Source organism: Pectinophora gossypiella, chromosome 4, assembly GCF_024362695.1.
Source record: "Pectinophora gossypiella chromosome 4, ilPecGoss1.1, whole genome shotgun sequence".
Lineage (NCBI taxonomy): Eukaryota > Metazoa > Arthropoda > Insecta > Lepidoptera > Gelechiidae > Pectinophora > Pectinophora gossypiella.
The window spans coordinates 13,385,599-13,410,410 of NC_065407.1; the positions used below are offsets into that span (position 1 = coordinate 13,385,599).

The 24,812-nt window shown below is 36.5% G+C and overlaps 1 protein-coding gene across 2 annotated transcripts; it reads right to left on the reverse strand.

The window, feature by feature from the left end:
- Positions 1-455: 455 nt before the first annotated feature.
- On the reverse strand, positions 456-4,286 carry LOC126382397 (uncharacterized). Of its 2 annotated transcripts, none has more exons than XM_050032242.1 (2): positions 3,328-4,286; positions 456-1,522 (listed from the first exon to the last, which is right to left on the reverse strand). In XM_050032242.1, the coding sequence occupies exon 2, from the start codon at positions 1,421-1,423 to the stop codon at positions 509-511; it is 915 nt and encodes a 304-aa protein (XP_049888199.1). In that variant the 5' UTR covers positions 1,424-1,522; positions 3,328-4,286; the 3' UTR covers positions 456-508. The 2 variants fall into 2 exon arrangements, with proteins under 2 accessions (XP_049888199.1, XP_049888200.1); XM_050032243.1 differs by having other exon boundaries at positions 3,315-4,286.
- Between the last annotated feature and the right edge of the window lie 20,526 nt (positions 4,287-24,812).

Consider the following 24,812-nt stretch of genomic DNA (forward strand, 5'->3'; position numbering starts at 1 on the left):
TTTGCTTACGGGTAGTAACGTCCCCACGCACCAGCCTTGCACGAATAACGTCCCCACGCACCAGCCTTGCACGAATATTTAGAGCTAATTTGTGTTTTTTATTTTTTATTTTGCTCATTTTAAAAACTTTAAAATGGCAACACTAATCCTTACCCTGCCACTCGTACTCATCGTTCGTTCTCGTCATTTAGTTTAAATATTGTTTATTTTACATTTTCAATAGGTACCTAGGGGATGGGAGCATGAAATGTGTGCATGATATTATTAGATGAGTAAGGGTGGGTGTATATAAATCGCATCGAATGAAGCTGCTCACATAATTATGATTGAACTTCACTTACAGGTAAGTTCGTTTAATCTTTAATTATGTTTCGCAGCTTCATTCTTAGCGATTTATCGTTTACTTGTTGTAGGCTGTTTAGAGCCTCCCGTAAAATGTAAAATTAAACCACACATGATAGTAACATAAATTATTTAATTTATAAATTACAAAAATGTTGACATTTATCTAAATGGAAGATAATACAGCTCGTGCAAAATCATCATTATTTACATTTATATTTCTATTATAAAAACGTGCAAATACAAGAGAAGACTGGCTCCATCCAGCAGTCTTTTTAATCGTTTCTATAGAAACACCAAGTTTTCCGGCCGCTGAAGTTGATGCATGACGTGTACTATGAGCACTAAAAACAGAAGTATCTACACCACTATTTTTTAAACAATCTTTTACCCAGTGACTAAGTCTCTGAGCAGATATTTTGCTGTGTGGCCGTCTGTAACTAATAAATAAATTATCATTATTGTTACTGCGTAAACAACTTGTTTTATTTATATATTCTTTTATACACCTTGCGGGACATATTTCTGGTCTATCATTATAATACGGTAATTTAAGAACAGGCTGAAAAGAATTAGGCTTTGACGTTTTTATTAAATCGGGTATTTTGATGATAATTTGATGTAAGTTTGACAGGTCTATATTTGAGATTTTAATCAATGAAAACGTTTGTACACGATGAGCAGTTACCAGCGCCAGTAAAGTCAGTGTTTTCTTGGAGAGATTTTCCAGGCTGAGGTCTTCATTAGGCCATTGTAGCGCTAAATAATTTAAGACAACAGCTGGGTCCCAAGTAAGATCATATTTAGGTTTTGTAGGTCTCAGCCTGAAAACTCCCTTCATGAAACGACAGACATCATTATTATTTAATAAATTATGACCTAATAGTAAAGACAAGGCAGACTTGTAAGAGTGTATTGTGTCATATTGTGCTCCACTTTCAAAAACTTCCGTTAAAAAAGCAATGTTAATATGAACAGAGGAATTGTCGTAATCATAATTATGAATATTACAATACCTAACCCATGCCCTGATACAACAGTCGTACTGTTTATATGTATTGTCTGAAAGTGAATTAAGCATTATGTCAATTGATTTATAAGATAATGATTTCTTAATTAACGCTTGCCGGACAACTTCACGGCAACTAACTGAAGACTCTGATGTAGGTTGTGGAGTATCCTGAAAGGAGAAATCAATAGATAAGGACTAGGTTCAAAGTACAACGATTCTGAAATCATTAGCTTTTTAAATAAGGGAAACCACGGCTGTGTAGGCCAATATGGTACTACAACTATACCCTCTGCCTTGTCATATACAATTTTTTGTAGCATTTTTAAAATTAACGCAAATGGTGGAAAAGCGTAAAAATAAATATTCTCCCAACAAACCGTAAAGGCATCGACCGTCCATGCATCTGGATCATTTTTCCATGTGACATAAAAGGAACATTTTGCATTACATCTGCTTGCAAACAAATCAACTTCAGGAATCCCAAATGTTTGAACAATTTTTCCAAATGCATAGTCGGCCAATTCCCACTCAGTATCTTGAAACTTTTTCCGGGAAAGAAAATCTGCTTCACAGTTGTCGTTAGTGTTTATATAAGACGCAAAAATTATTATTTTACGCTTTTCACACCATTGCCACATCTCTTTTACAATTTTATGTAGGTGTGAATATTGTACACTTCCCATTTTATTAATACAAGAAATAGCCGTAACATTATCGATTCTTAAAAGAATTTCACAGTCACACAAATTATCAGCAAACGTTTTTAATGCGAAAAAAGCTGCCCTTAGCTCCAATTTGTTAATATGCAAAGAACGTTCATAATTTTTCCAATACCCAAACGACTTTTCACCGTTAGAGAATGCACCCCAACCGGTATTAGACGCATCCGAAAATATTTCTAACCGGTAGTCATTAAATCGGAACGGAGAAACATTCGTGTCGATATTGTCAATCCACCATTTCATGTCAACTCTCAGTTTACTCGGTATATGTATTGTCTGCTCATAACTATCATTATTAAGGAGACATAAATATTTATGACGTTCAAAACTTTTTGTGTATAAATAAGAATATCGTATTGCTGGGCAAACTGATATTAATAAACCTATAAGCCTAGAAAATTCACGAAGTTTACATTTTTTAAGTCTGGCAAACCGTTTTAAATTTTCCTTTATTTTTTCTCTTTTGCTTACGGGTAGTTTTAAAACCATATTTTTAGAATCAAAAACAAACCCGAGGAATTTGCATTCTGTTTTCGGAGTTAAGCAGCTTTTTTCTGAATTTATAATGAATCCTAGTGATTGCAATAAGGAAATTGTGACTGTGATATTCATAAGACATTCTTGGTAAGTTCTTTCAATACAAAATATGTCATCCAAATAGATAACAGATGTATGCCCTTGTGATCTTAAATGTTCCATAACAGGTTTCATAAGTTTTGTAAACAAAAAAGGTGCAGTACACAGACCAAACGGAAGGCAATTAAACTCATAAAGTTCATCTTTGTACATAAAGCGAAGATATTTTCTTTGTGATTTGTCTATATTTACTAATAATTAAGCGTCTTTTAAATCTATTGATGCCATAAAACAGTCCGGTGTTATCAATTTTGCTGCGGTTCGATAATCTTCCATTTTAAAATGTGATGTTCTTACAAATTTATTTAGATTCTTTAAATTTAGAATGAAACGTTTTGAACCGTCTGATTTTGGAACTAAAAACACACTTGATATAAACTCATTGGGTTCGTGTTTGCACTGTGAAATAGCTTGAATCGATAATAGTTTTTGTAAAGATAAATCGAAATCTAGTGCTTCTTGCTTAGATTTTGGATAAACATTGGGTGTTATTTCTTGTACTGGATTACAAATAAATGGAATTGTATATCCTTCAATCCACGAAAGTACTATAGGATCGTCCGTAATTTTCATCCATTCTGATAAACGGTGTTGTAACCGACCTGCGTACTGTACCTCGTAATCGGCTATTAATCCCTGCGGGTCCGAGCAGTAGGGCGACTGCGAAGGCGTCGTGGCGACGGCGAGCGGTCGTTGTTGCTGTGGCGAGTGGTTTCGAATGTGCGGGTCCGATTTGTTGTAAAGCGACCTCGCCCCGCATCGGTTCTTCCCGCAGCTTTCGGATGCAGGGCTTTCTGGTTTAACCTGGGTTTAGAATTATTTCTGTTAATAAAATTGCTTTTGTGGAATTTAGGTTTTTGCTGAGGTCTCAAATTTTCTCCTGATTTTTGGATTGTTGTTGCTGTCTTTAACTTTTCACCTACGTTGTCTCCGAATAGAAAGTTAGTTCTTGCACTCTGAACTAATGTGTCCTTCATTTCGGGTTTAATAGCGGAAATAACGAAATTTCTTCGTGTTTTTGTTTCTGCAAAGTGAGCATCGCATAAAAGGCGACTTGCATCACTAAGTGGTTTCAAAATTTTCTGCACAGAAGTTTCTTTTGAAACTAATAGTTCTGTGACCTGAGCTAACGCAGCTAAAGCTACACCTATTTGTTTCTGTTTTTCGGACAAAACATAATCCCGTTTAATCATAAGCTCCCCTAAAGCGGCTTTAATTTCCGGGTTTAAGGTTGGAGGTACCAGGAAATCGCAATTTGCAGGCACCAAATACTCTTTTAAAAGTTTATCTTTTGTTTCTTTTGGTAAACCCTTATTCAGAATCTCTTGCCATCTACTCGCGATATCCTTGTGCACATTTTTTCCATAAATTGTTTCGGGCATGGGAGCATCACCCAGAAGGCAAAGAATGTCATCATCTAGCGACTTATCTTGTGATTCCTCGGTGAAAGGCACCGGCAGTGGATCTGGAGCTGAAGATGGCCCAGGAGCAGGGTTTAACGGCGTGGTTTGTCGGAGTTCGTTGCCACACGAAGAAACACGTTCAACGGCCGCGGGCGATGCATCACGTGACCATGACCGCACTGGCAAAAGCTAATGATTTCAGAATCGTTGTACTTTGAACCTAGTCCTTATCTATTGATTTCTCCTTTCAGGATACTCCACAACCTACATCAGAGTCTTCAGTTAGTTGCCGTGAAGTTGTCCGGCAAGCGTTAATTAAGAAATCATTATCTTATAAATCAATTGACATAATGCTTAATTCACTTTCAGACAATACATATAAACAGTACGACTGTTGTATCAGGGCATGGGTTAGGTATTGTAATATTCATAATTATGATTACGACAATTCCTCTGTTCATATTAACATTGCTTTTTTAACGGAAGTTTTTGAAAGTGGAGCACAATATGACACAATACACTCTTACAAGTCTGCCTTGTCTTTACTATTAGGTCATAATTTATTAAATAATAATGATGTCTGTCGTTTCATGAAGGGAGTTTTCAGGCTGAGACCTACAAAACCTAAATATGATCTTACTTGGGACCCAGCTGTTGTCTTAAATTATTTAGCGCTACAATGGCCTAATGAAGATCTCAGCCTGGAAAATCTCTCCAAGAAAACACTGACTTTACTGGCGCTGGTAACTGCTCATCGTGTACAAACGTTTTCATTGATTAAAATCTCAAATATAGACCTGTCAAACTTACATCAAATTATCATCAAAATACCCGATTTAATAAAAACGTCAAAGCCTAATTCTTTTCAGCCTGTTCTTAAATTACCGTATTATAATGATAGACCAGAAATATGTCCCGCAAGGTGTATAAAAGAATATATAAATAAAACAAGTTGTTTACGCAGTAACAATAATGATAATTTATTTATTAGTTACAGACGGCCACACAGCAAAATATCTGCTCAGAGACTTAGTCACTGGGTAAAAGATTGTTTAAAAAATAGTGGTGTAGATACTTCTGTTTTTAGTGCTCATAGTACACGTCATGCATCAACTTCAGCGGCCGGAAAACTTGGTGTTTCTATAGAAACGATTAAAAAGACTGCTGGATGGAGCCAGTCTTCTCTTGTATTTGCACGTTTTTATAATAGAAATATAAATGTAAATAATGATGATTTTGCACGAGCTGTATTATCTTCCATTTAGATAAATGTCAACATTTTTGTAATTTATAAATTAAATAATTTATGTTACTATCATGTGTGGTTTAATTTTACATTTTACGGGAGGCTCTAAACAGCCTACAACAAGTAAACGATAAATCGCTAAGAATGAAGCTGCGAAACATAATTAAAGATTAAACGAACTTACCTGTAAGTGAAGTTCAATCATAATTATGTGAGCAGCTTCATTCGATGCGATTTATATACACCCACCCTTACTCATCTAATAATATCATGCACACATTTCATGCTCCCATCCCCTAGGTACCTATTGAAAATGTAAAATAAACAATATTTAAACTAAATGACGAGAACGAACGATGAGTACGAGTGGCAGGGTAAGGATTAGTGTTGCCATTTTAAAGTTTTTAAAATGAGCAAAATAAAAAATAAAAAACACAAATTAGCTCTAAATATTCGTGCAAGGCTGGTGCGTGGGGACGTTATTCGTGCAAGGCTGGTGCGTGGGGACGTTACTACCCGTAAGCAAAAGAGAAAAAATAAAGGAAAATTTAAAACGGTTTGCCAGACTTAAAAAATGTAAACTTCGTGAATTTTCTAGGCTTATAGGTTTATTAATATCAGTTTGCCCAGCAATACGATATTCTTATTTATACACAAAAAGTTTTGAACGTCATAAATATTTATGTCTCCTTAATAATGATAGTGATGAGCAGACAATACATATACCGAGTAAACTGAGAGTTGACATGAAATGGTGGATTGACAATATCGACACGAATGTTTCTCCGTTCCGATTTAATGACTACCGGTTAGAAATATTTTCGGATGCGTCTAATACCGGTTGGGGTGCATTCTCTAACGGTGAAAAGTCGTTTGGGTATTGGAAAAATTATGAACGTTCTTTGCATATTAACAAATTGGAGCTAAGGGCAGCTTTTTTCGCATTAAAAACGTTTGCTGATAATTTGTGTGACTGTGAAATTCTTTTAAGAATCGATAATGTTACGGCTATTTCTTGTATTAATAAAATGGGAAGTGTACAATATTCACACCTACATAAAATTGTAAAAGAGATGTGGCAATGGTGTGAAAAGCGTAAAATAATAATTTTTGCGTCTTATATAAACACTAACGACAACTGTGAAGCAGATTTTCTTTCCCGGAAAAAGTTTCAAGATACTGAGTGGGAATTGGCCGACTATGCATTTGGAAAAATTGTTCAAACATTTGGGATTCCTGAAGTTGATTTGTTTGCAAGCAGATGTAATGCAAAATGTTCCTTTTATGTCACATGGAAAAATGATCCAGATGCATGGACGGTCGATGCCTTTACGGTTTGTTGGGAGAATATTTATTTTTACGCTTTTCCACCATTTGCGTTAATTTTAAAAATGCTACAAAAAATTGTATATGACAAGGCAGAGGGTATAGTTGTAGTACCATATTGGCCTACACAGCCGTGGTTTCCCTTATTTAAAAAGCTAATGATTTCAGAATCGTTGTACTTTGAACCTAGTCCTTATCTATTGATTTCTCCTTTCAGGATACTCCACAACCTACATCAGAGTCTTCAGTTAGTTGCCGTGAAGTTGTCCGGCAAGCGTTAATTAAGAAATCATTATCTTATAAATCAATTGACATAATGCTTAATTCACTTTCAGACAATACATATAAACAGTACGACTGTTGTATCAGGGCATGGGTTAGGTATTGTAATATTCATAATTATGATTACGACAATTCCTCTGTTCATATTAACATTGCTTTTTTAACGGAAGTTTTTGAAAGTGGAGCACAATATGACACAATACACTCTTACAAGTCTGCCTTGTCTTTACTATTAGGTCATAATTTATTAAATAATAATGATGTCTGTCGTTTCATGAAGGGAGTTTTCAGGCTGAGACCTACAAAACCTAAATATGATCTTACTTGGGACCCAGCTGTTGTCTTAAATTATTTAGCGCTACAATGGCCTAATGAAGACCTCAGCCTGGAAAATCTCTCCAAGAAAACACTGACTTTACTGGCGCTGGTAACTGCTCATCGTGTACAAACGTTTTCATTGATTAAAATCTCAAATATAGACCTGTCAAACTTACATCAAATTATCATCAAAATACCCGATTTAATAAAAACGTCAAAGCCTAATTCTTTTCAGCCTGTTCTTAAATTACCGTATTATAATGATAGACCAGAAATATGTCCCGCAAGGTGTATAAAAGAATATATAAATAAAACAAGTTGTTTACGCAGTAACAATAATGATAATTTATTTATTAGTTACAGACGGCCACACAGCAAAATATCTGCTCAGAGACTTAGTCACTGGGTAAAAGATTGTTTAAAAAATAGTGGTGTAGATACTTCTGTTTTTAGTGCTCATAGTACACGTCATGCATCAACTTCAGCGGCCGGAAAACTTGGTGTTTCTATAGAAACGATTAAAAAGACTGCTGGATGGAGCCAGTCTTCTCTTGTATTTGCACGTTTTTATAATAGAAATATAAATGTAAATAATGATGATTTTGCACGAGCTGTATTATCTTCCATTTAGATAAATGTCAACATTTTTGTAATTTATAAATTAAATAATTTATGTTACTATCATGTGTGGTTTAATTTTACATTTTACGGGAGGCTCTAAACAGCCTACAACAAGTAAACGATAAATCGCTAAGAATGAAGCTGCGAAACATAATTAAAGATTAAACGAACTTACCTGTAAGTGAAGTTCAATCATAATTATGTGAGCAGCTTCATTCGATGCGATTTATATACACCCACCCTTACTCATCTAATAATATCATGCACACATTTCATGCTCCCATCCCCTAGGTACCTATTGAAAATGTAAAATAAACAATATTTAAACTAAATGACGAGAACGAACGATGAGTACGAGTGGCAGGGTAAGGATTAGTGTTGCCATTTTAAAGTTTTTAAAATGAGCAAAATAAAAAATAAAAAACACAAATTAGCTCTAAATATTCGTGCAAGGCTGGTGCGTGGGGACGTTACTACAACAAGTAAACGATAAATCGCTAAGAATGAAGCTGCGAAACATAATGGGATTTGGCATTGCCATGTTTGGATAAGAGTCCACAAACTATTCAATACCTATTTCTTTAAGTATTACTTCTTCTTGTCTTGTGAGACCAACGACCGGCCTTATCAACCCTGTCAAGGTATTGAGCCGCCAGCGGCCCCTAACTTGGCTCATGTAACGACTACATATTTTAACGTGCCCTTCGAAGCACGGATCATTTTACTCAGCCTGCGATATCCTAACTAAACCACGTCTGTTTTTGTTTCATAAGGATGATGCCTGCCGATGTATATTTGTCCGTAGATGGAATGCAGTGGGTGGTATTAACTCGTGAAGTTCCTGCGCACTCTCACCGAAATCTATTCTGTAAAAAACTGACCCTTCGTTTATGTTCTTGACTTTGGAGTCGAGTCTTCACTAACGAGTCGTAGTCTATGAGCTTTATTTATTGCTCGTCGCTCCACCGAGTCGAGAGTGGCCAACTGAGAGCTGGCAGAGCCCTGATAAAGGTGACAGCAGTACTCTATGCAAGAACGAACCTGTGTTGTATATAGATCAAGCAGCTCCTCTGAGGTGAAGTATCGTCTGACTTTAGAAAGGATGCCTACGGACTGTACCGCGGAGGCCGCTATGTTTATGTTTATGTTAGTAGGCTCTGTTTTCCGCATTTAAGATGGCCAATTATGCGTGTAATTGTTGACTACGTAAGCCAACCTATCTCCTTCCAGAAGCTCAGAAGCCTCCTGGGGTTTTCACAGGCTTCGCGGAGCGACCCCATTCCTTTGAGGATTTTTACCCGTTGTGCTGACACTCCCGTGCATTCCAGGATTACATGGGGGGCCGTTTCTTCTGCGTCCAGACAGCCTCTGCAAAGTGGGCTGTCCGTTATCCCTAAATAGGTGTTTGTTGAGTGGGCAGTGACCCGTAATACTGCCCACTACTATTCGGAGGTCATTGCGGTTTAAGTAAAGCGCGGAGCCGCGGAGGCCGCAGTTTATAATGTTATTTAACGTCATAAACTTGTACTACAGTTCTCCTTTACTTAATCGTACGTAAACACATCCAAACTCGCAACGACATAATTTTCTCCCGATTTACTCTGTTTATTCTTCACGAACACGAACCACTGTGCACAAGTTAATTATATTCAGTGAATTTTAGCGAGGAGCGCCGGGTGGCGGGCGCTAATTAAATTCAGGAAATTAATTACCCCACTTACAGGTTGTTAACATCAAAAGGGGTTCGAAAAAAGAAATTTCCAGTCATCAATTTTTATAAGTGAGTATGGAGTAAATTTATTTTGAGATAAATAAGCAATGACGATAGCAATAATTTTGTATACTCATTTGCCTATATTTTATTTTGAAAATCTTATTTAACTAAGTCTATACTCCCACAGGACATATAGACGATAATAAAGAACATAATATTAAAAACAAACCTGAAAAATAATTTTGCTTTGTAAAGTTTTGTAAAGTTAGTGACATCGTAACGAATACTGAGGGGGATGATTCCGCTTATGATTCTAAGTTCAATTTTTCGTCGTCAAGTAGAATTTTCCGTCGCTAAATTCATATATTTATTATATATATATATATATTATATTTATTTTTTATTTTTTTATTCATATATTTTAGTTCTGTGCAATAAAGTATATTTGATTTGATATTTTTGTGTATTTTTTATTTTTAATCTATACTTATAATAAATCTGTAGAGAGGTCAATTCTGTACATTAAATATATTTTCAAAATAACTATCAGGGGGTGATTAGTGATCGATACTGATGCCAAAAATGCAATCAGTAAATTTTTTGTCTGTCTGTCTGTCTGTCTGTATGTTCCTTATAGAAACAAAAACTACTGGACGGATTTTAATGAAACTTGGTACAATTATTCTTCATACTCCTGGGCAGGTTATAGTATACTTTTCATCACGCTACAATCAATAGGAGCAGAGTAGTGAAGGGAAATTTTGGGAAAACGGGAGAAGTTACTCCATTTTTTAAGCTTCCGTCGCGTGAGCAGCCTTAATGGTTAAAGTTACATAGAAATCATCTATGACGGAAATATCTTCTAAATATATAAAAGGAGAAACTGACTGACTGAATGACTGACATATCAACGCACAGCCTAAACGGCTAAACGTAGGCACTTGAAATTAGGAAGGGATGTAGCTTAGGTACCGTAGAGGTGCACTAAGAAAGGAATTCTCGAAATTCCCACGGGAACAGGAATTAGCGGGAAAACCCTTTTGTATAAAAATTCTAAACCGCTTAAGTTAGACGCTTGAAATTTGGCATGCAGGTACCATAGTTAACTTAAAGCTTAGTTGCAACTGGATATTGCAAAATTCCCACGGGAACGGGAGTTAGCGGGAAAAAACATTTGTATGATAAAATCTAAACCGCGTAAGATAGATGTTTTCAATCTAGCATGCATGCTACGAATAAAAGCATGCATGCATACCTTAGTAAATATAAATTTTAGTTATGGCTGTATTTTGAAAAATGGGAATTGGCGGGTAAAAAAAATTGTATGAAAAAATCTAAACTGCATAAGTTAGATGCTTGAAATTTGACATGCATATATTATATACCTTAGTGAATGCAAAGTTAAAAATTTCCCTGGGAACGGGAAGCGAGTTAGAGGCTGTGGGGCGGCGACAGCGGTGGCGAGGCGCGGAGGGGGGGGGGGGGGGGCAGATACCCGAGTGAGCAATCGGAACGCGGCAGACGCGTGAGGGCAGACGTCGTTGATGGTCGTGTCAAATATTGAATTTTGCGGGCGAACTTTTCACTATTCTTGGTTCAAATCTTTCGTAGGTAGTTTTCTGTTGAATTTTCCAGGCGGACGTTTCACGGCGTATTTCTGTTGTAATTTTAAAATTTTGTTTAAATTTTCGAAACTTAAATTTTCCTAAAATATCAAACCAAATCATAAACTAATAATCTAGAAATTAATAACAATTCATTATTTAACTGAGCTACTTATACTGTAACCTCATTTAAAAATAATAAAATTAAGCATTTTTTAACCTTTCTCCCACACACACAAAGATCTTTCTTTTATAACACGCCACACGGACGGAGTCGCGGGCAAAAGCTAGTACTACATATTTTTATACTGAAAATAATTTAAAAATACACTAAAATTTTCATGAATTTTCCAACGTCAAATTCCACTTGATATTAACTCTGATATTTCATACAAGTACGTATGGGAGTTAGCGGCACCGTAACGCAAACTGAGGGGGGATGTGTTAGACCACGATTCCGAGTTGATATCAAGAGGAATTTGACGTTGGAAAATTCATGAAAATTTTAGTGTCTTTTTAAATTATTTTCAGTTCCATAATTTTTGAGACGGAAAATTCCACTTTATATCAACTCAGAATCATAGTCCGAATCATCTTTCAAAGTTTTCGTTACGAAGTCACTAACGCCATGTATACATAAACTTTAACTTACATAAATATAACGGACCGAACAATGAATTACAACACAGACACACACACACACACACACACAGACAGGATTAGCAGAAAGTAGTGGGTAGCTCACTGGGCCGGGCTAAGCTATGAAATGCTACTTACGTTCTATGTCGATCTTGTAACGTAGCGAGGCGTCGCTACTTCAAAAGCGCACCCCTGATGCCGGGCAGCAGCGGTATCAGTACTGGCTGGAGGCCGAGGAAATGGATTCTGGTAGGGCTCTAGCTAGAACATCACCGATTGAGAAATTGGTCGGTGTACTGCGGAACGGAAGGCGATTGGGACAATCACCGTTCTACACGCCCTATCTACGGAGTAATGAAAATGTTTTTAATCCACTGACAAGAGCGAAGCTCTTAAATAAAGAGAGAACGATGAATTTCTCAGGATTTTATTTGTGCCACCCAGATTCAATTCTACATATTGAATCAATATTTATTATAGAAAAACTTCTACAAAGGAAAACGCAATAATTTGAAGAAAAAACAACAAATATTGCTGTGAATAAATAAACTAAAATATGGTTAATAAAATTATGTATTTTTGACAACAAATTATCATTAAAAAATAAATTTGGGTGCCATTCTGCCCCTTTTTACAAACATGTGCAGTTGTGCTTTGGAAATTATAATTATTTATTTTTCCTCATAGGTGTGTGAAAAAACGTCGTAGGAATCGCGTGAGCATTGATCATTACACTGTCGGCTCCATTACGAAATCCAGTCTCGATTGTTACGACCAAAATAGCTCATTTGTATCGTAATGTACTCTTAATATTTTCTGTTTATAATATAGCAAGCTTAATTAGAGACTTTTTGTTCCATGCTATCAATAGCTTTCATATTCCCCAAAGGTGGTATATGGCTACATAATAAATACCTATAATTATGTGAATACAGAGCAAATCTCGGAATTCTGTTGAGTCATTCATACTTGTATACTAATTGGGTAGCTAATTAATTAAGGAGTATTCAAAAACACTCAAAGAAAATTCCTCAAAGGCCGGGATGTGATGTATCGGTGGCGAGAGGGTCAAGCGTGCTCCCAGGTTTTCAGACGAGGGTTCCGTAGCGTAAATTCATATTGATACGAAAAATAACGACCTCCGCTCTGTGGTCCAGTGGTTGAGTATTGGGCTCACGATCCGGAGGTCTGGGGTTCGATTCCTGGTGGGAACATATCACAAAAGTTACTTTGTGTTCCCTAGTTTGGTTAGGACATTACTGGCTGATCACCAGATTGCCCGACAGTAAGATGATCCGTACTTCGGAAGGCACGTCAAGCCGTTGGTCCCGGTCACTACTTACTGATGTAAGTACGTAGTCGTTACATGAGTCATGTCAGGCGGCTTAATAGTAACCCTGACGGGTTGATGAGGCTGGTACTCCACTTCACAACCCACACGATAGAAGAAGAAGAATACGAAAAATATAAATACGAAAGTAATTATATCTGTTATCTTTTCACGCCTAAACCGTTTGACCGATCCACATCCAGCAACAGGTGTAGAGTTTACGCAATTAGAACATACTTATGCTATTACCGAAGTCCGAAGAAAGGCGGGCACAACAGATGGATTTTATAATATTTCAATAATTACAAAATGTTATATAATTATTATTTACACACAGTTATTTTTTCAGGTTAAAATAACGAAATTAACGAACCCTAAAAAAATAACGCAAAAAATGAAGTAAATTAATGTTGCTTATTCTTTAGGGTTTTATATATTTCATTAGCGGTATTTTTGGTGATTCGTATTGTATGGAAATACATTTGTTCCATTTTGTTTTAAACTTTAGTTGGAAGGACTTCGTTCCTAACATAATTATATTACTCAGAGGACAAAATAAGGACACCGTGAAACCACTCGATGTAATTAATTAATTATCTACTTACTTACTTATTTTTTTCGGAGACTAAGTGTCGCTAGCCAGGCTTTTGGCGGGATCGGAAACGGGTCGGTTGCTTTTTTCATTGAATAATCTAAATAATTAATAGGAAGTGGCGTTTTGTGGTTAATGTTCGCATTAAGTTAGACGGAAAACATTCGCGATGTCATTGAATATTCCGACATGTGTTATTATATCGGAATATTCAATGATCATTGTAAGAACTTTAATTTTAACATGTTTTGACATCATTTTAACTTACTACACTGGCAATAAATATATTTGACTTTGACTTAGACCATCCATACCTCTTCAACCTCTTTCTATCGTGTGGTGACAACCCACGTGGTGGTGGATTACCAACCTCATCAACTCTTGTTGTCAGGGTTATTATTGATCCGCCAAAGGCCCCTGAAATGGGTCATGTTATTTTTGTAATTTATTTATTGATGAAAACAAGTTACACTATATTACAATTAAATCGCATTGTTAAACCTTGTAGTATCGCATTGTTAAACCAGTATTCCGCTATTGTTAGATGTTGTATTTTGGCAATACACTTACTAATTAGTTACAATGTTACATTAAATAAAGCATAATAATAAATACAAAAATAAAATGAAACAATCTGTAGGATAGGTAAGGCCGCCTATTGTACTCATTGTATTTCTCTTTTGTTTTGTATTTTGTTTTTTCCTGTTTGTGCAATAAAGTATTTGTTTTGTTATGTTGTAGGTAATTCGCAACGAGGCGCATCATAGGTAGCTATGAGCGGGCGATTCCGAGAAACCGGCATGCAGCAAACATGTTAACAAGATGTTTAACAGGGTGCTCCAACCGCACACATTACGTTAATAAACTTTTATAGGTGTTCCAACATGTAAATTCTTGGTAGCATATTTGTTTTATTTTATTTTATTCAGGGAGCTTACAGCATTATTTACACAATCAGAATCTTAATAATAAATAAAGGCTAATTACAAGCAACCACAGGTAGCAAACAAAAAAGTTTACGGAAGTGAGAACGCTACATAATAATTATATAATTATAAACAAAAGAAAAAACATAAAACAAAACTAAAAACAAAATATAAGCAAACCTAAACAAAATAATATACCCAACTAGGAGCTGCAATGACCACTGGCAAGCAATGATTTAATAGATCTACTGCAAACAGACCACGTATTCAGCATTGATGCTATTACCTAAATAAACTCATGCGCCGAGGCAGATAGCTATTGCTTCTGTAGTTCGTGTGACTTGTAACGACTACTTACATCAATAAGTCGTAATCGGGACCAACGGCTTAACGTGCCTTCTGAAGCACGGATCATCTTACTTTCGGACAATCAGGTGATCAGCCTGTAAAGTCCTAACCAAACTAGGGATCACAAAATAGTTTTTGTGATATTTCCCCACCGGGATTCAAACCCCGGACCTCGGGATCGTGAACCCAACACTCAACCACTGGACCACAGAGGGCGTTTTCATCCACCAGAAGAGATTTCCAGACATAGGTTTGGATTATAAGAGAATATTCAGTCTTAAGCTGATTAAGAGGAGACTTATGCCAGCAAGGTTGTTTAAGTTTTTATTTAAAGAAGCATTTTAATGCTTTTGAAAACAGAATGAATGCCGACCAAATCGCCCGTATTTACGACATACCGTGTGTACCAGAGTTGTGATACAGAGCGAGACTTCGGGCAATTAAATCAATTACTACAAATGATTTGTAATTGTGCAAAGGAAAAAAGTGTACGTGCCATTTTATTCATCGAACAGTATTAAAACATCGCCATTTTCCTTTTACATTTGTATGTGTCGAAGATAAAAAGAACGCAATAAATAAATGAAACGATAAGTAATTATGATCTTACAGAAAGGCGATTCTCACACTTCCCCGCATGATGCAGCGTAGCGCGTGGATGCGTGTTCTTCCGTTGCTTGTAAGTATCTCCGTTTCTATAGAAAACACGCACGGTCTAATACACAGAATCGTGTATTTATGTAGTTCACTATACGATAAACGCGGAGGTATATTCTGACTACTGCCTATTTAATTAACATAACATAATAACAATTATGTGATATTATGATCTTATGTTATGTTATGTTGTGTCATTTATTTAACATAACATAAGATCACGCCTGTATCCCGAATGGTTTAGGCGGGTAGTATAGTATATACTTTCTTCTCCAGCTCTTTGAGTTCCGAGTACAAATGCTGAAAACCACGTGATATCATTTATCTATAAATAAATAAATACACAGACATAGCAGACGGCCAGATGATCCATCACTTACCACGTTGATCTGATAAAGCTAAGTGAAATGCGGGTACTTAGTTCATTATGTGATGCTATACCTCTGACTGTCTCAATTGGGAATATATGTAGTTACGAGCTTTATAATGTTATCATCATTAATTTATGAGCCACGCTTTTGTCGGTGTAGCATTCTCCATGCTACTTTTTTAGGGAAAAATAGGGCAGTAGTTTCCCTCTTGCCTGCCGCTCAGCAGTCTGTTTGGCGCGAGTGGGATGGCGCCTAGAGCAGTATATTTCAAAGCTGTACTAGGACTCCAATCCTCGGCCTCTGAATAGTACTGACAGTTATTGCTGCCATCTGTCAGGTTCCAGGTTACAGTCCCTATGACTTGCCCCTTCCGCTCTGCATTGTCGTATCGATGGCTCCCATCTCCGTCTCTGCAACCGTTGAGGTCTTCACCTGTGTCCCTGGGCTAGGGTTCTACGTTATACCCCGTTACACTCTAGCCTACTGAACTAAGAGACGCCTACCCCTGCGGCAAAGACGCGCCGAACAGGAATTGCCTCAGTGGCAGAGAAGATGACTTTGTCCCTCCTGGGGCCGGGTTAATTAATGGTCTTGTATGAAACCAAAACCATAGGCAAGTCAACGATTATTTGTATGTTGTTCTTATATTTAAAATACACAGAAACTGCATTATTTCGTTCGGTATTTAAACATGCACAATACTTACATAAGTACATAAAGTCACGCACAACAGAGACTATGGAATTCCATTTGCTTCGATCCTGCCTGACACACTTTTCTTGCTTCCTGCACATTCATCAATCGTTTCATACATCCACGCCGTTTCAGAGTAGTGGTGGGTCGGTATTTAAGTAGTAGCTAGCCTATAGTAATATTTTCAAATAAGTACACGGATTTCTTTTGAAACGACAGTCTAGGAGAATAATAAAGATACATTGTTTTAAGTTTACGCGGTTATTATCATAATTAAAGCACATAATAACCGCGTTTCCTATTTAAACGCGGTATGAACCCGTTATTATGTGCTTTAATTAGAATAATAAACATATTTCCTCTAATGTCAAAGAGCAAGGAATAAATATAGGGGGTAGCTATAATAGATCTCTTAAGATCGCAATAGCTGTTCGGGTGTCCAACCCTTCTTAACCGGATCTAATCTCAATCTTAGGGAAGTGACTTTATCGAGCTTCGACCATGCGGCTGGCGTAACTGAACCATTTTTCATATCAAATCTTCTTCATCGTGTGGGTTGTGAGGTGGATTAATGACCTCAACCAACCGACCTAATCAGCTCTGATGTCAGGATTACTATTGCGATGTCAAAGGCCCCTTATATGTTTTTTTTTTTGACGTGACTTATTGTTGATTTGCCGCACATGGCATTAACTACTTGGCCGGACAAATGGGGAGCACTGAAGGCTCTCACCTGGTACAAAGTTTAAGACAACAGGCCTAAGGGTGCCCAGTTGGGTGCGAACCTCGGCTCAGGGCGTCGTCAGAAAGGAAAAATATTTATTGTATTGTTATTTTTACGTTGGTTATCTATAGGTGATTAGTTCATAACAGTCCATAATTTCTTCCTATTGCAGCGCATGGATCGTATAAGAATTTCCAACTAATATTATTTGCTTTGTGGTCGCATCGCAGGCCTAAACCAATGGTTGTCGAATTTGTTTTCAAATTCATGTCTCGATCATAAATGATTATTACGTGCTCAGCGGTGACGAAACCCACATTTCCGAGAAATGTATTTTCGGAGGTATGTGACCTAACCTGTATTTAGGCTGGTTTTCCCTTCGCGGGTTGGAAGGTCAGACAGGCAGTCGCTTCTGTAAAAACTGGACCCGTTAGGTAAACGGACCCTATGAAAAATGGGATGAAGCTAGGGAGATGATGATTATTTTCTCAGAAAAATAAACAATTGGATGCATTCTATGTTTTTTTTTAGCAGTCAGTAAAATTTAAAAAGCAAAGAAAAGTCTACTGCAAAACGCTACTTCTAAAATCTCTGCCGGCATTACGAGTTGAATTACAACAATGTTGATTGTCAGCGAGAAAGCGGGTGAAACAAAACGAGTGAGACTCCAAAATCAAGAGGTTACTTCAGTTGGTATTTCAGTAGGACTTGTTAGCCGCTAACAATCTGCGAACGAATGAGGGCTTAGCTTGGCCACAGGGGCGGGCTTAGGGTAATGAGTTGCTTTGACAGACAGACAGATAAATAGATAGTAAGAGTGACGTCACTCGATGCGACGCCTGAGCGGTGACACTCCGTTATTCTACATACATTTTCTTTTATGACCACAACGATATGTCACACCATACGTTGCAATCATACACTGGCATGCAAAACTAAATACTTAAGTACACTTTTAAAATTTCATTATAAAAGTTAGAGATTTAAAATAAAATTAAAACAACATTTTGTAGAACATTTGTCAGCTTTCTAGTAAACTCATGCATTAGTGAAATGTCGATTTCTTTTTATTTCGTAAGTTTCGTAAATTTCGTGTACTTAAAGAGGTATTGGCCCCGATTCCTGCAGACATCGCCTAATTTTATTTAAAGTTATATCCGTCATTTCCATATCCGTCGAAAAGGAAAGGGACGGATGATTCACAGCTCTTAATTTTAGGAAGAATGAGTGAATGAATGAATAACCCGGGCGAATCAAAAGGTACGTCGCTGGTATGCAATCCGTTTGACGTGCTGTCTACTTAACTGTGTCGGGTTATTGACGGATGTAAAATTTTTAGACGGTTGGTTTAGATTTGTGCTTAAAATTGACGTGTGTTCCATAAATGTTATGCTTGTCGATTACCCGTCCCTTTCCTTTTCGGCGGATAAGAAAATGACAGATATAACTTAAAATAAAATTAGATGGTATTTACAGGAATTAGCACCATTATTATTTTAAAAGTATACTTTAGCAGGCCAGTCTATTTACATGCTGCACGGCACCCGGATTTCGCGCGCGCCGCGATAAATAAACTAACTATTGGTTACGTGATGATAAACTGATTCTATTGGCTCATTTGTCGCTACGCGCACGTAAGATATAGCATGCAACGGCTTTTTATGTGTATAAAGTTAAAACACTCTAATCCACTGAATTCGACTTTATGAGTTTGACCCTTCTGAAACTTTGAATTGTACTGTATTCATGTGTTATGTCTGATTGTTGAAATTCTAGTTCTGTGCAATAAAGTATATTTGATTTTGATTTGATTTGATTGATAAAGATTTTATTTATCTGTTTCCAGGTTTACAGGATTTGTGTCTGGATAATGGCTATAGGATCGCCCGCTATTTCATGGGACTTAGACATAATTGGAAAGGAGTGAGTATATATAGAATATACTCTTCTGGCATACCCTTTCCGGAATGGAGGTATAGCTAAGTTATGTAAATCTATCCACGCATAGGTCAAGACAAAACTTCGTCAAATAATGTAACATTTTTTATGTATAAGCTAACGTATTACTCTAAGAAACTAATGGTCCTTTCTTACCCAACTCCATCTCTGACGGGCGGGATAGCGCGCAGAGTCGTGACTTGGCGTCCTCCCCTTTGTCTGGTTTCGTGAAAACGACATTATTACGTGCCACGGACTTTGTTATTGAAGAAACACGTAACGCGTTTGCCTATTGATAGAATCGACATAATACTGACTGTTTGCATTGCATATAGATTGCTTTTATGGCTGCCAATTTTCTCGAACAGATTAAAGTACTAAAAGACAATATGTGTGTCTTTTGCAGGATTTGCAAGTGGAGATATGGGACTGTTCGCCTGGATTGCAGCGAAATCGTTATCTGGTGTCATTTCTAGTGAGATACGACGCAATACAACTTTTATGATTGTAAATGGTTTTCGAGTAAGGTCTTGTATGGACAATAACTCACTGTAAGTTTAATGGGTTTGTTTGCTTTTGTTGGTTTCATAAACACACACCCGTCATCTCTAATGGGGTGAGCAGAGCCACAAGTAATCAAAGACAACTTGTTGCCACTGTCAAACTTGATCAGCCTATCTCTAATAATAGTACATCATGTCAGAAAGAACACGATCCCACTGTCGGATTATCTTACAAAATATTTAACCTGTATAAAGGATATCTGACATATTAATGCCTCAAAGTTTTCGTTACGATGTCACTTACACTGGTATACAGGGTGTATAAAGTATGGAACTGGAAATAATTTAAAAAGACAATAAAATTTTTCATGATTTTTGCAACGGAAAATTCCACTTGATATCAACTCAGAGAATCTGAATCTTCCTCAAAATTTTCGTTACGGAGTTACTAACATACTGTATTTATGATCCATACACGAATTCGAAACTCATTGGTTCCACAAGCTCGCAAATCATTGGTTTAGGATATTCATTAGATATAGACATGCATTTGGACTGCAAATAAACTGAAATCTAACAGCAATAGACTTCGGTTTTATTGCAGTCTGTTTGCAGTCTGGATGCAGTTATGTTTACCAGATATAAATCACATTTGAACTACAAGTCAGCCAAAAAAATGGCAGCAAAGTCCGTTTGTAATAGCTCTTAGTAACACAAAGACACAAGCAGGTGTTTTTATATGAGTTGTTGTTAACACTAAAGCGAGTTTATTTTTACAAAGGCTCCTGGAACTTTCATTTAACTTAACATAACTTGCCGGTGGGTGCAACACTTTAACTATTCAACACAATATGTTGATTTCACACGGCGTTTTTATTTATTATTATTTATTTTATTTGGCGAACTAACAGACTATGTCTGATAACAAGTTCCGGCCAATAGAATTTTAAGATTCATAACATGCTATGCTTTATGTAACAATAATTATTATGTGTAACTGTCGTCAGTATTTTACAGCAATAAAGAGTAAACAGAAAGAACAGTAAGGGTTACAAATGAGGAAGTGCTAGTAAGAGTAAGGGAAAAGAGACAAATACTGAGAATTATTGAGGACAGAAGAGGCAAGATGATTGGACACCTAATAAGACACGACGAATTCATTAAAAACATCATAGAAGGAAAGCTAGAAGGAAAGAGAGGAAGGGGAAGACCAAGAAGAGCTTACATGGAACAGATTAAAGAAAAGGTTAACGTCGTGTCTTATAGGGAAGTCAAGGAATTGGCCTTTGATAGACTGGAATGGAAAATGCTACACCGACAAGAGCGTGGCTCTTAAATTGATGATGATGATGAAAGAGTACACAAACAAACATAAGCTCACGACTATATTCCAATGGGGGTAGGCAGAGGTATATCCATCGCAAGATGAACTAAATACCCACACCTTACCGACAACTCTATTAGACTAACGTGATAGGTGGTGAGCCGTATCGCCGTCCATAATGGTTGAGCCAACTGTGCTTGTGAAAACTCCTGTACTGGGTTTTTGTTGATAATTTAAAATCATACCTCCGAAAATGCATTAGCTTCTATGCTGTTCTGGGAGCAAATAAAAAACATAGAAAACGTTCAGCTGCTTGTCTTCCCGGGCATGTCGTAAAAACCGACAGAGGGATTGTGTCATCCATCATGACTAATGTTATGGGCGATAGGCTGATCCCTTATCACCATAAGGTTCATCATATCCAGCTTACGACATCGTATCAACAGTGGCTGCAAGTTGTCTTTGATTACTTGTGGCTCTGCCCACCCCATTAGGGATTACGGGCGTGAGTTTATGTATGTGTATGTATGTAAAATGCATTTCTCAGGAATATGGGTTTCCTCACGATGTTTTCCTTCATCGCTGAGTACGTGATAATCATTTATGATCCAAACATGAATTGGTCCAAATCACTTTGTGAGACTGTCCTTTGTTTGGTAAGGACTTTTCAGGCTTGAATCACCTGATTGTCTGAAAAAGTAAGATGATTCCGTGCTTCGGAGGGCACGTTAAGCTGTTGGTCCCGGCTATTAGCCGTAAAAACACCTTCACCAACTCGCAGCGGAGCAGCGTGGTGGAGTATGCTCCATATCCTCTCCGGTTGATTGAGGGGAGGCCTGTGCCCAGCAGTGGGACGTATATAGGCTGTTTATGACACTACTATTCTACTACTACTATTGTACAAGTCGTTGTTTTTAACAGTAGAAAGATCCTCATTTAGCGTGTGAACGCCATAGTCGGTTAGGACTTTAACTTGGCTTATCTTAACTATAGTTTAAAGCTGCACTCACATCTTTTATTTTTAATCTCCACCAACGGCAAGCGCTATCAGAGTTGAAATTACTTTGTTCTTAAGCAAAGATCGAATATCTGCGTTCATTTTTCAATACTTTGTAAACGACTATCGTGGAACTTTTGTAATTAGGTGTCTTGGGGAGTTGGGAGCTCGGTAACCCTTGCCGGCTTTAGTTTAGGCGCTGAAACGTTTTATTTTTTTAGAGAATACGATGTTTTAGGGGATGTAAAATACAAGCTTTCACGAGGTTATTAGCAAGAACCAGATTTCCAGACACAATAGTTAAACAATGGGATTTGGATTTAAAAAGGCATCTGCTTCTTAGGAGGATAAGCTTATTATAAGATATATGATTATCTAAATATAAACCCTAGACAAACCTGGTGATAGTAACCTTGACACCAGGGTTGATTAGGTTGGTACTCCACCTCACACCCCACACGATAGAAGAAGAAGTTTTGTGGAATAAATGTTCTGATTTCTGATTTCAAGAGACATGGCTCATGTAATGATTAGACACTTACATCAGTAAAAAATATATAATCATATTTCTTATATTATCATAAAATGACAAAAAAAAATAAGTATTAATAGATTTGAATCGCAACTAACAGTTTGAAATCCACGATGTACCTCGTTCTTTTAAAAAGTTCGGATCTCGCTGAAATACATTTTTTATATTAAAAATAGTCGACTCGAATGAAAGGCGGCTTCAATACCCCGAAAAGGTTACGTGTATTACCTATAGAAATAGTATTGCAAATACGTAAAATCGGAAGTTTTCTGACGGATTGCGAGCAAAAAAGGAGCATGAAGTTAGTTTAATTGCCTACATGACTGTGAAAGTTTTTGACTAATTACGATTAAGTAGATGTTTTATTACAAAGCCATACTAGGATTACTCGGGGCGCCATCCCACTTGCGTCAGACAGAGTACTGCGGGGCGGAAGACAAGAGGGAAACCACTGCCCTATTTTTCCCTAAAAAAGTTTCTTAAATTGATGATGAGATTTTTTATGTCGTTTGTCTGTAATCAACTTTTCTTTATCTCTTTGTCTCTGTATGCAATAAAGTATTATACAAATAAGTAGATTTTCCGCACATGGAATTATAATCCGTTATAAGTTGAAAAATGAACTTGAATTAATCGCGTAGTGACAAATTGAACAAATTATTAACCTTAATCGAACTCTCATTCTTAATCATTAGGAACTGTATTGGATCTTCATAATCATAATCATAATCATATCATTTATCACACACATCATCATCATTTATCTTTTTTTTTTTCTTCAGTTTTACACTTTCTAGTTTTCTGATTACTTAGTACAATATCCGCTATAATAATGCATTATACTGTTTTGTCCAGCCAAGTAGTTAATACCATCTGCGGAAAATCTACAATAAGTAACGCCAAAAAAAGCATTTACTGTGCAAATTTCAACTAAGTATCAAATATGGTTCAAAAGACACAGCCTATTAAAGGTTGAACTTAGAGACCTTCTTCGAGACAAACGGACAGTCGGTTTAAGGGTACTATTTGTATATTGTATTTGTACAGAACCAGAAAAGTACTTTAAATCCATTATTTGTTCGAACAAAAAACAACAATCATTTTTCCTATACGATCGAAATATTTTTTTGCCTGATTCAAAATGGAATCATTTATAAATATTTTATTTTAAATAAAAAAACTACCTCTACTAAAGCAAAAATCGTCAAAATCGGACCTCTCCCTGGCAAATTACAACTGAAACCTTTTATTGATTCCACTAGAAACCTGTCCCTATAGATTAATCACCTTCATCTTAAGATTTAAAAACTCTTGATTGTGATACTGTTCACCTTGAGACGCTCGACATGAGCCCCGCCAACATTATTAGGAATGTCTCTTTTATAGTTATGCCATTTTGTGTAAGGTTTTTTATGTCATTATTTTATACTATGTACGTATGTGACGTTCTTTAATTGAAAATAATTCTTATTCTAATGCAAATTACGGGCGTGATTTTTATTTATGGTAGCTTGTAATTGGCCTTTATTTAATACTAAGTGTAACATTCTGTGAATTAAGCTGTAAGCTCCCCAAACAAAATAAAATAAAAATAATATAAGTAATATGAGTCTGAGCGAAAAGTTGCAGTGCTTACTTGATGAGTTTTTGGGATCTGCGTAAGCACCAGTAAAAATACAAACTTTTTAGTATAAGTAAGTAAGTAAGTAAGTAAGTAAAATCTTTATTTCCTCTACAAATTATAAAACACATGGATACATAATTACATACAAAAATACAATATTTGTAGAGGCTGGAGCCTAAACTAGGATACCCTGTGTTTTAGGACTCCAGGCCTCCACCCCCAAAAAGTCATGGTCAAGAAAAAATAACAAAATATAAAAAAAAATTAAGAAAAATTAAGTTAAGTTTTTTTTTTTTTTAAATTGTTAGACTAAATCATAAAATATTTCTTAAAAAGAAAATATCAAATTTATAAATGCTTGTATGTGTATGTGTGTGTGTGCGTGCGT

Coding starts and splice junctions, on each gene's coding strand:
- LOC126382397 (XM_050032242.1), bottom strand. CDS start 1,423: ATGCTTAATTCACTTTCAGACAATACATATAAACAGTACGACTGTTGT.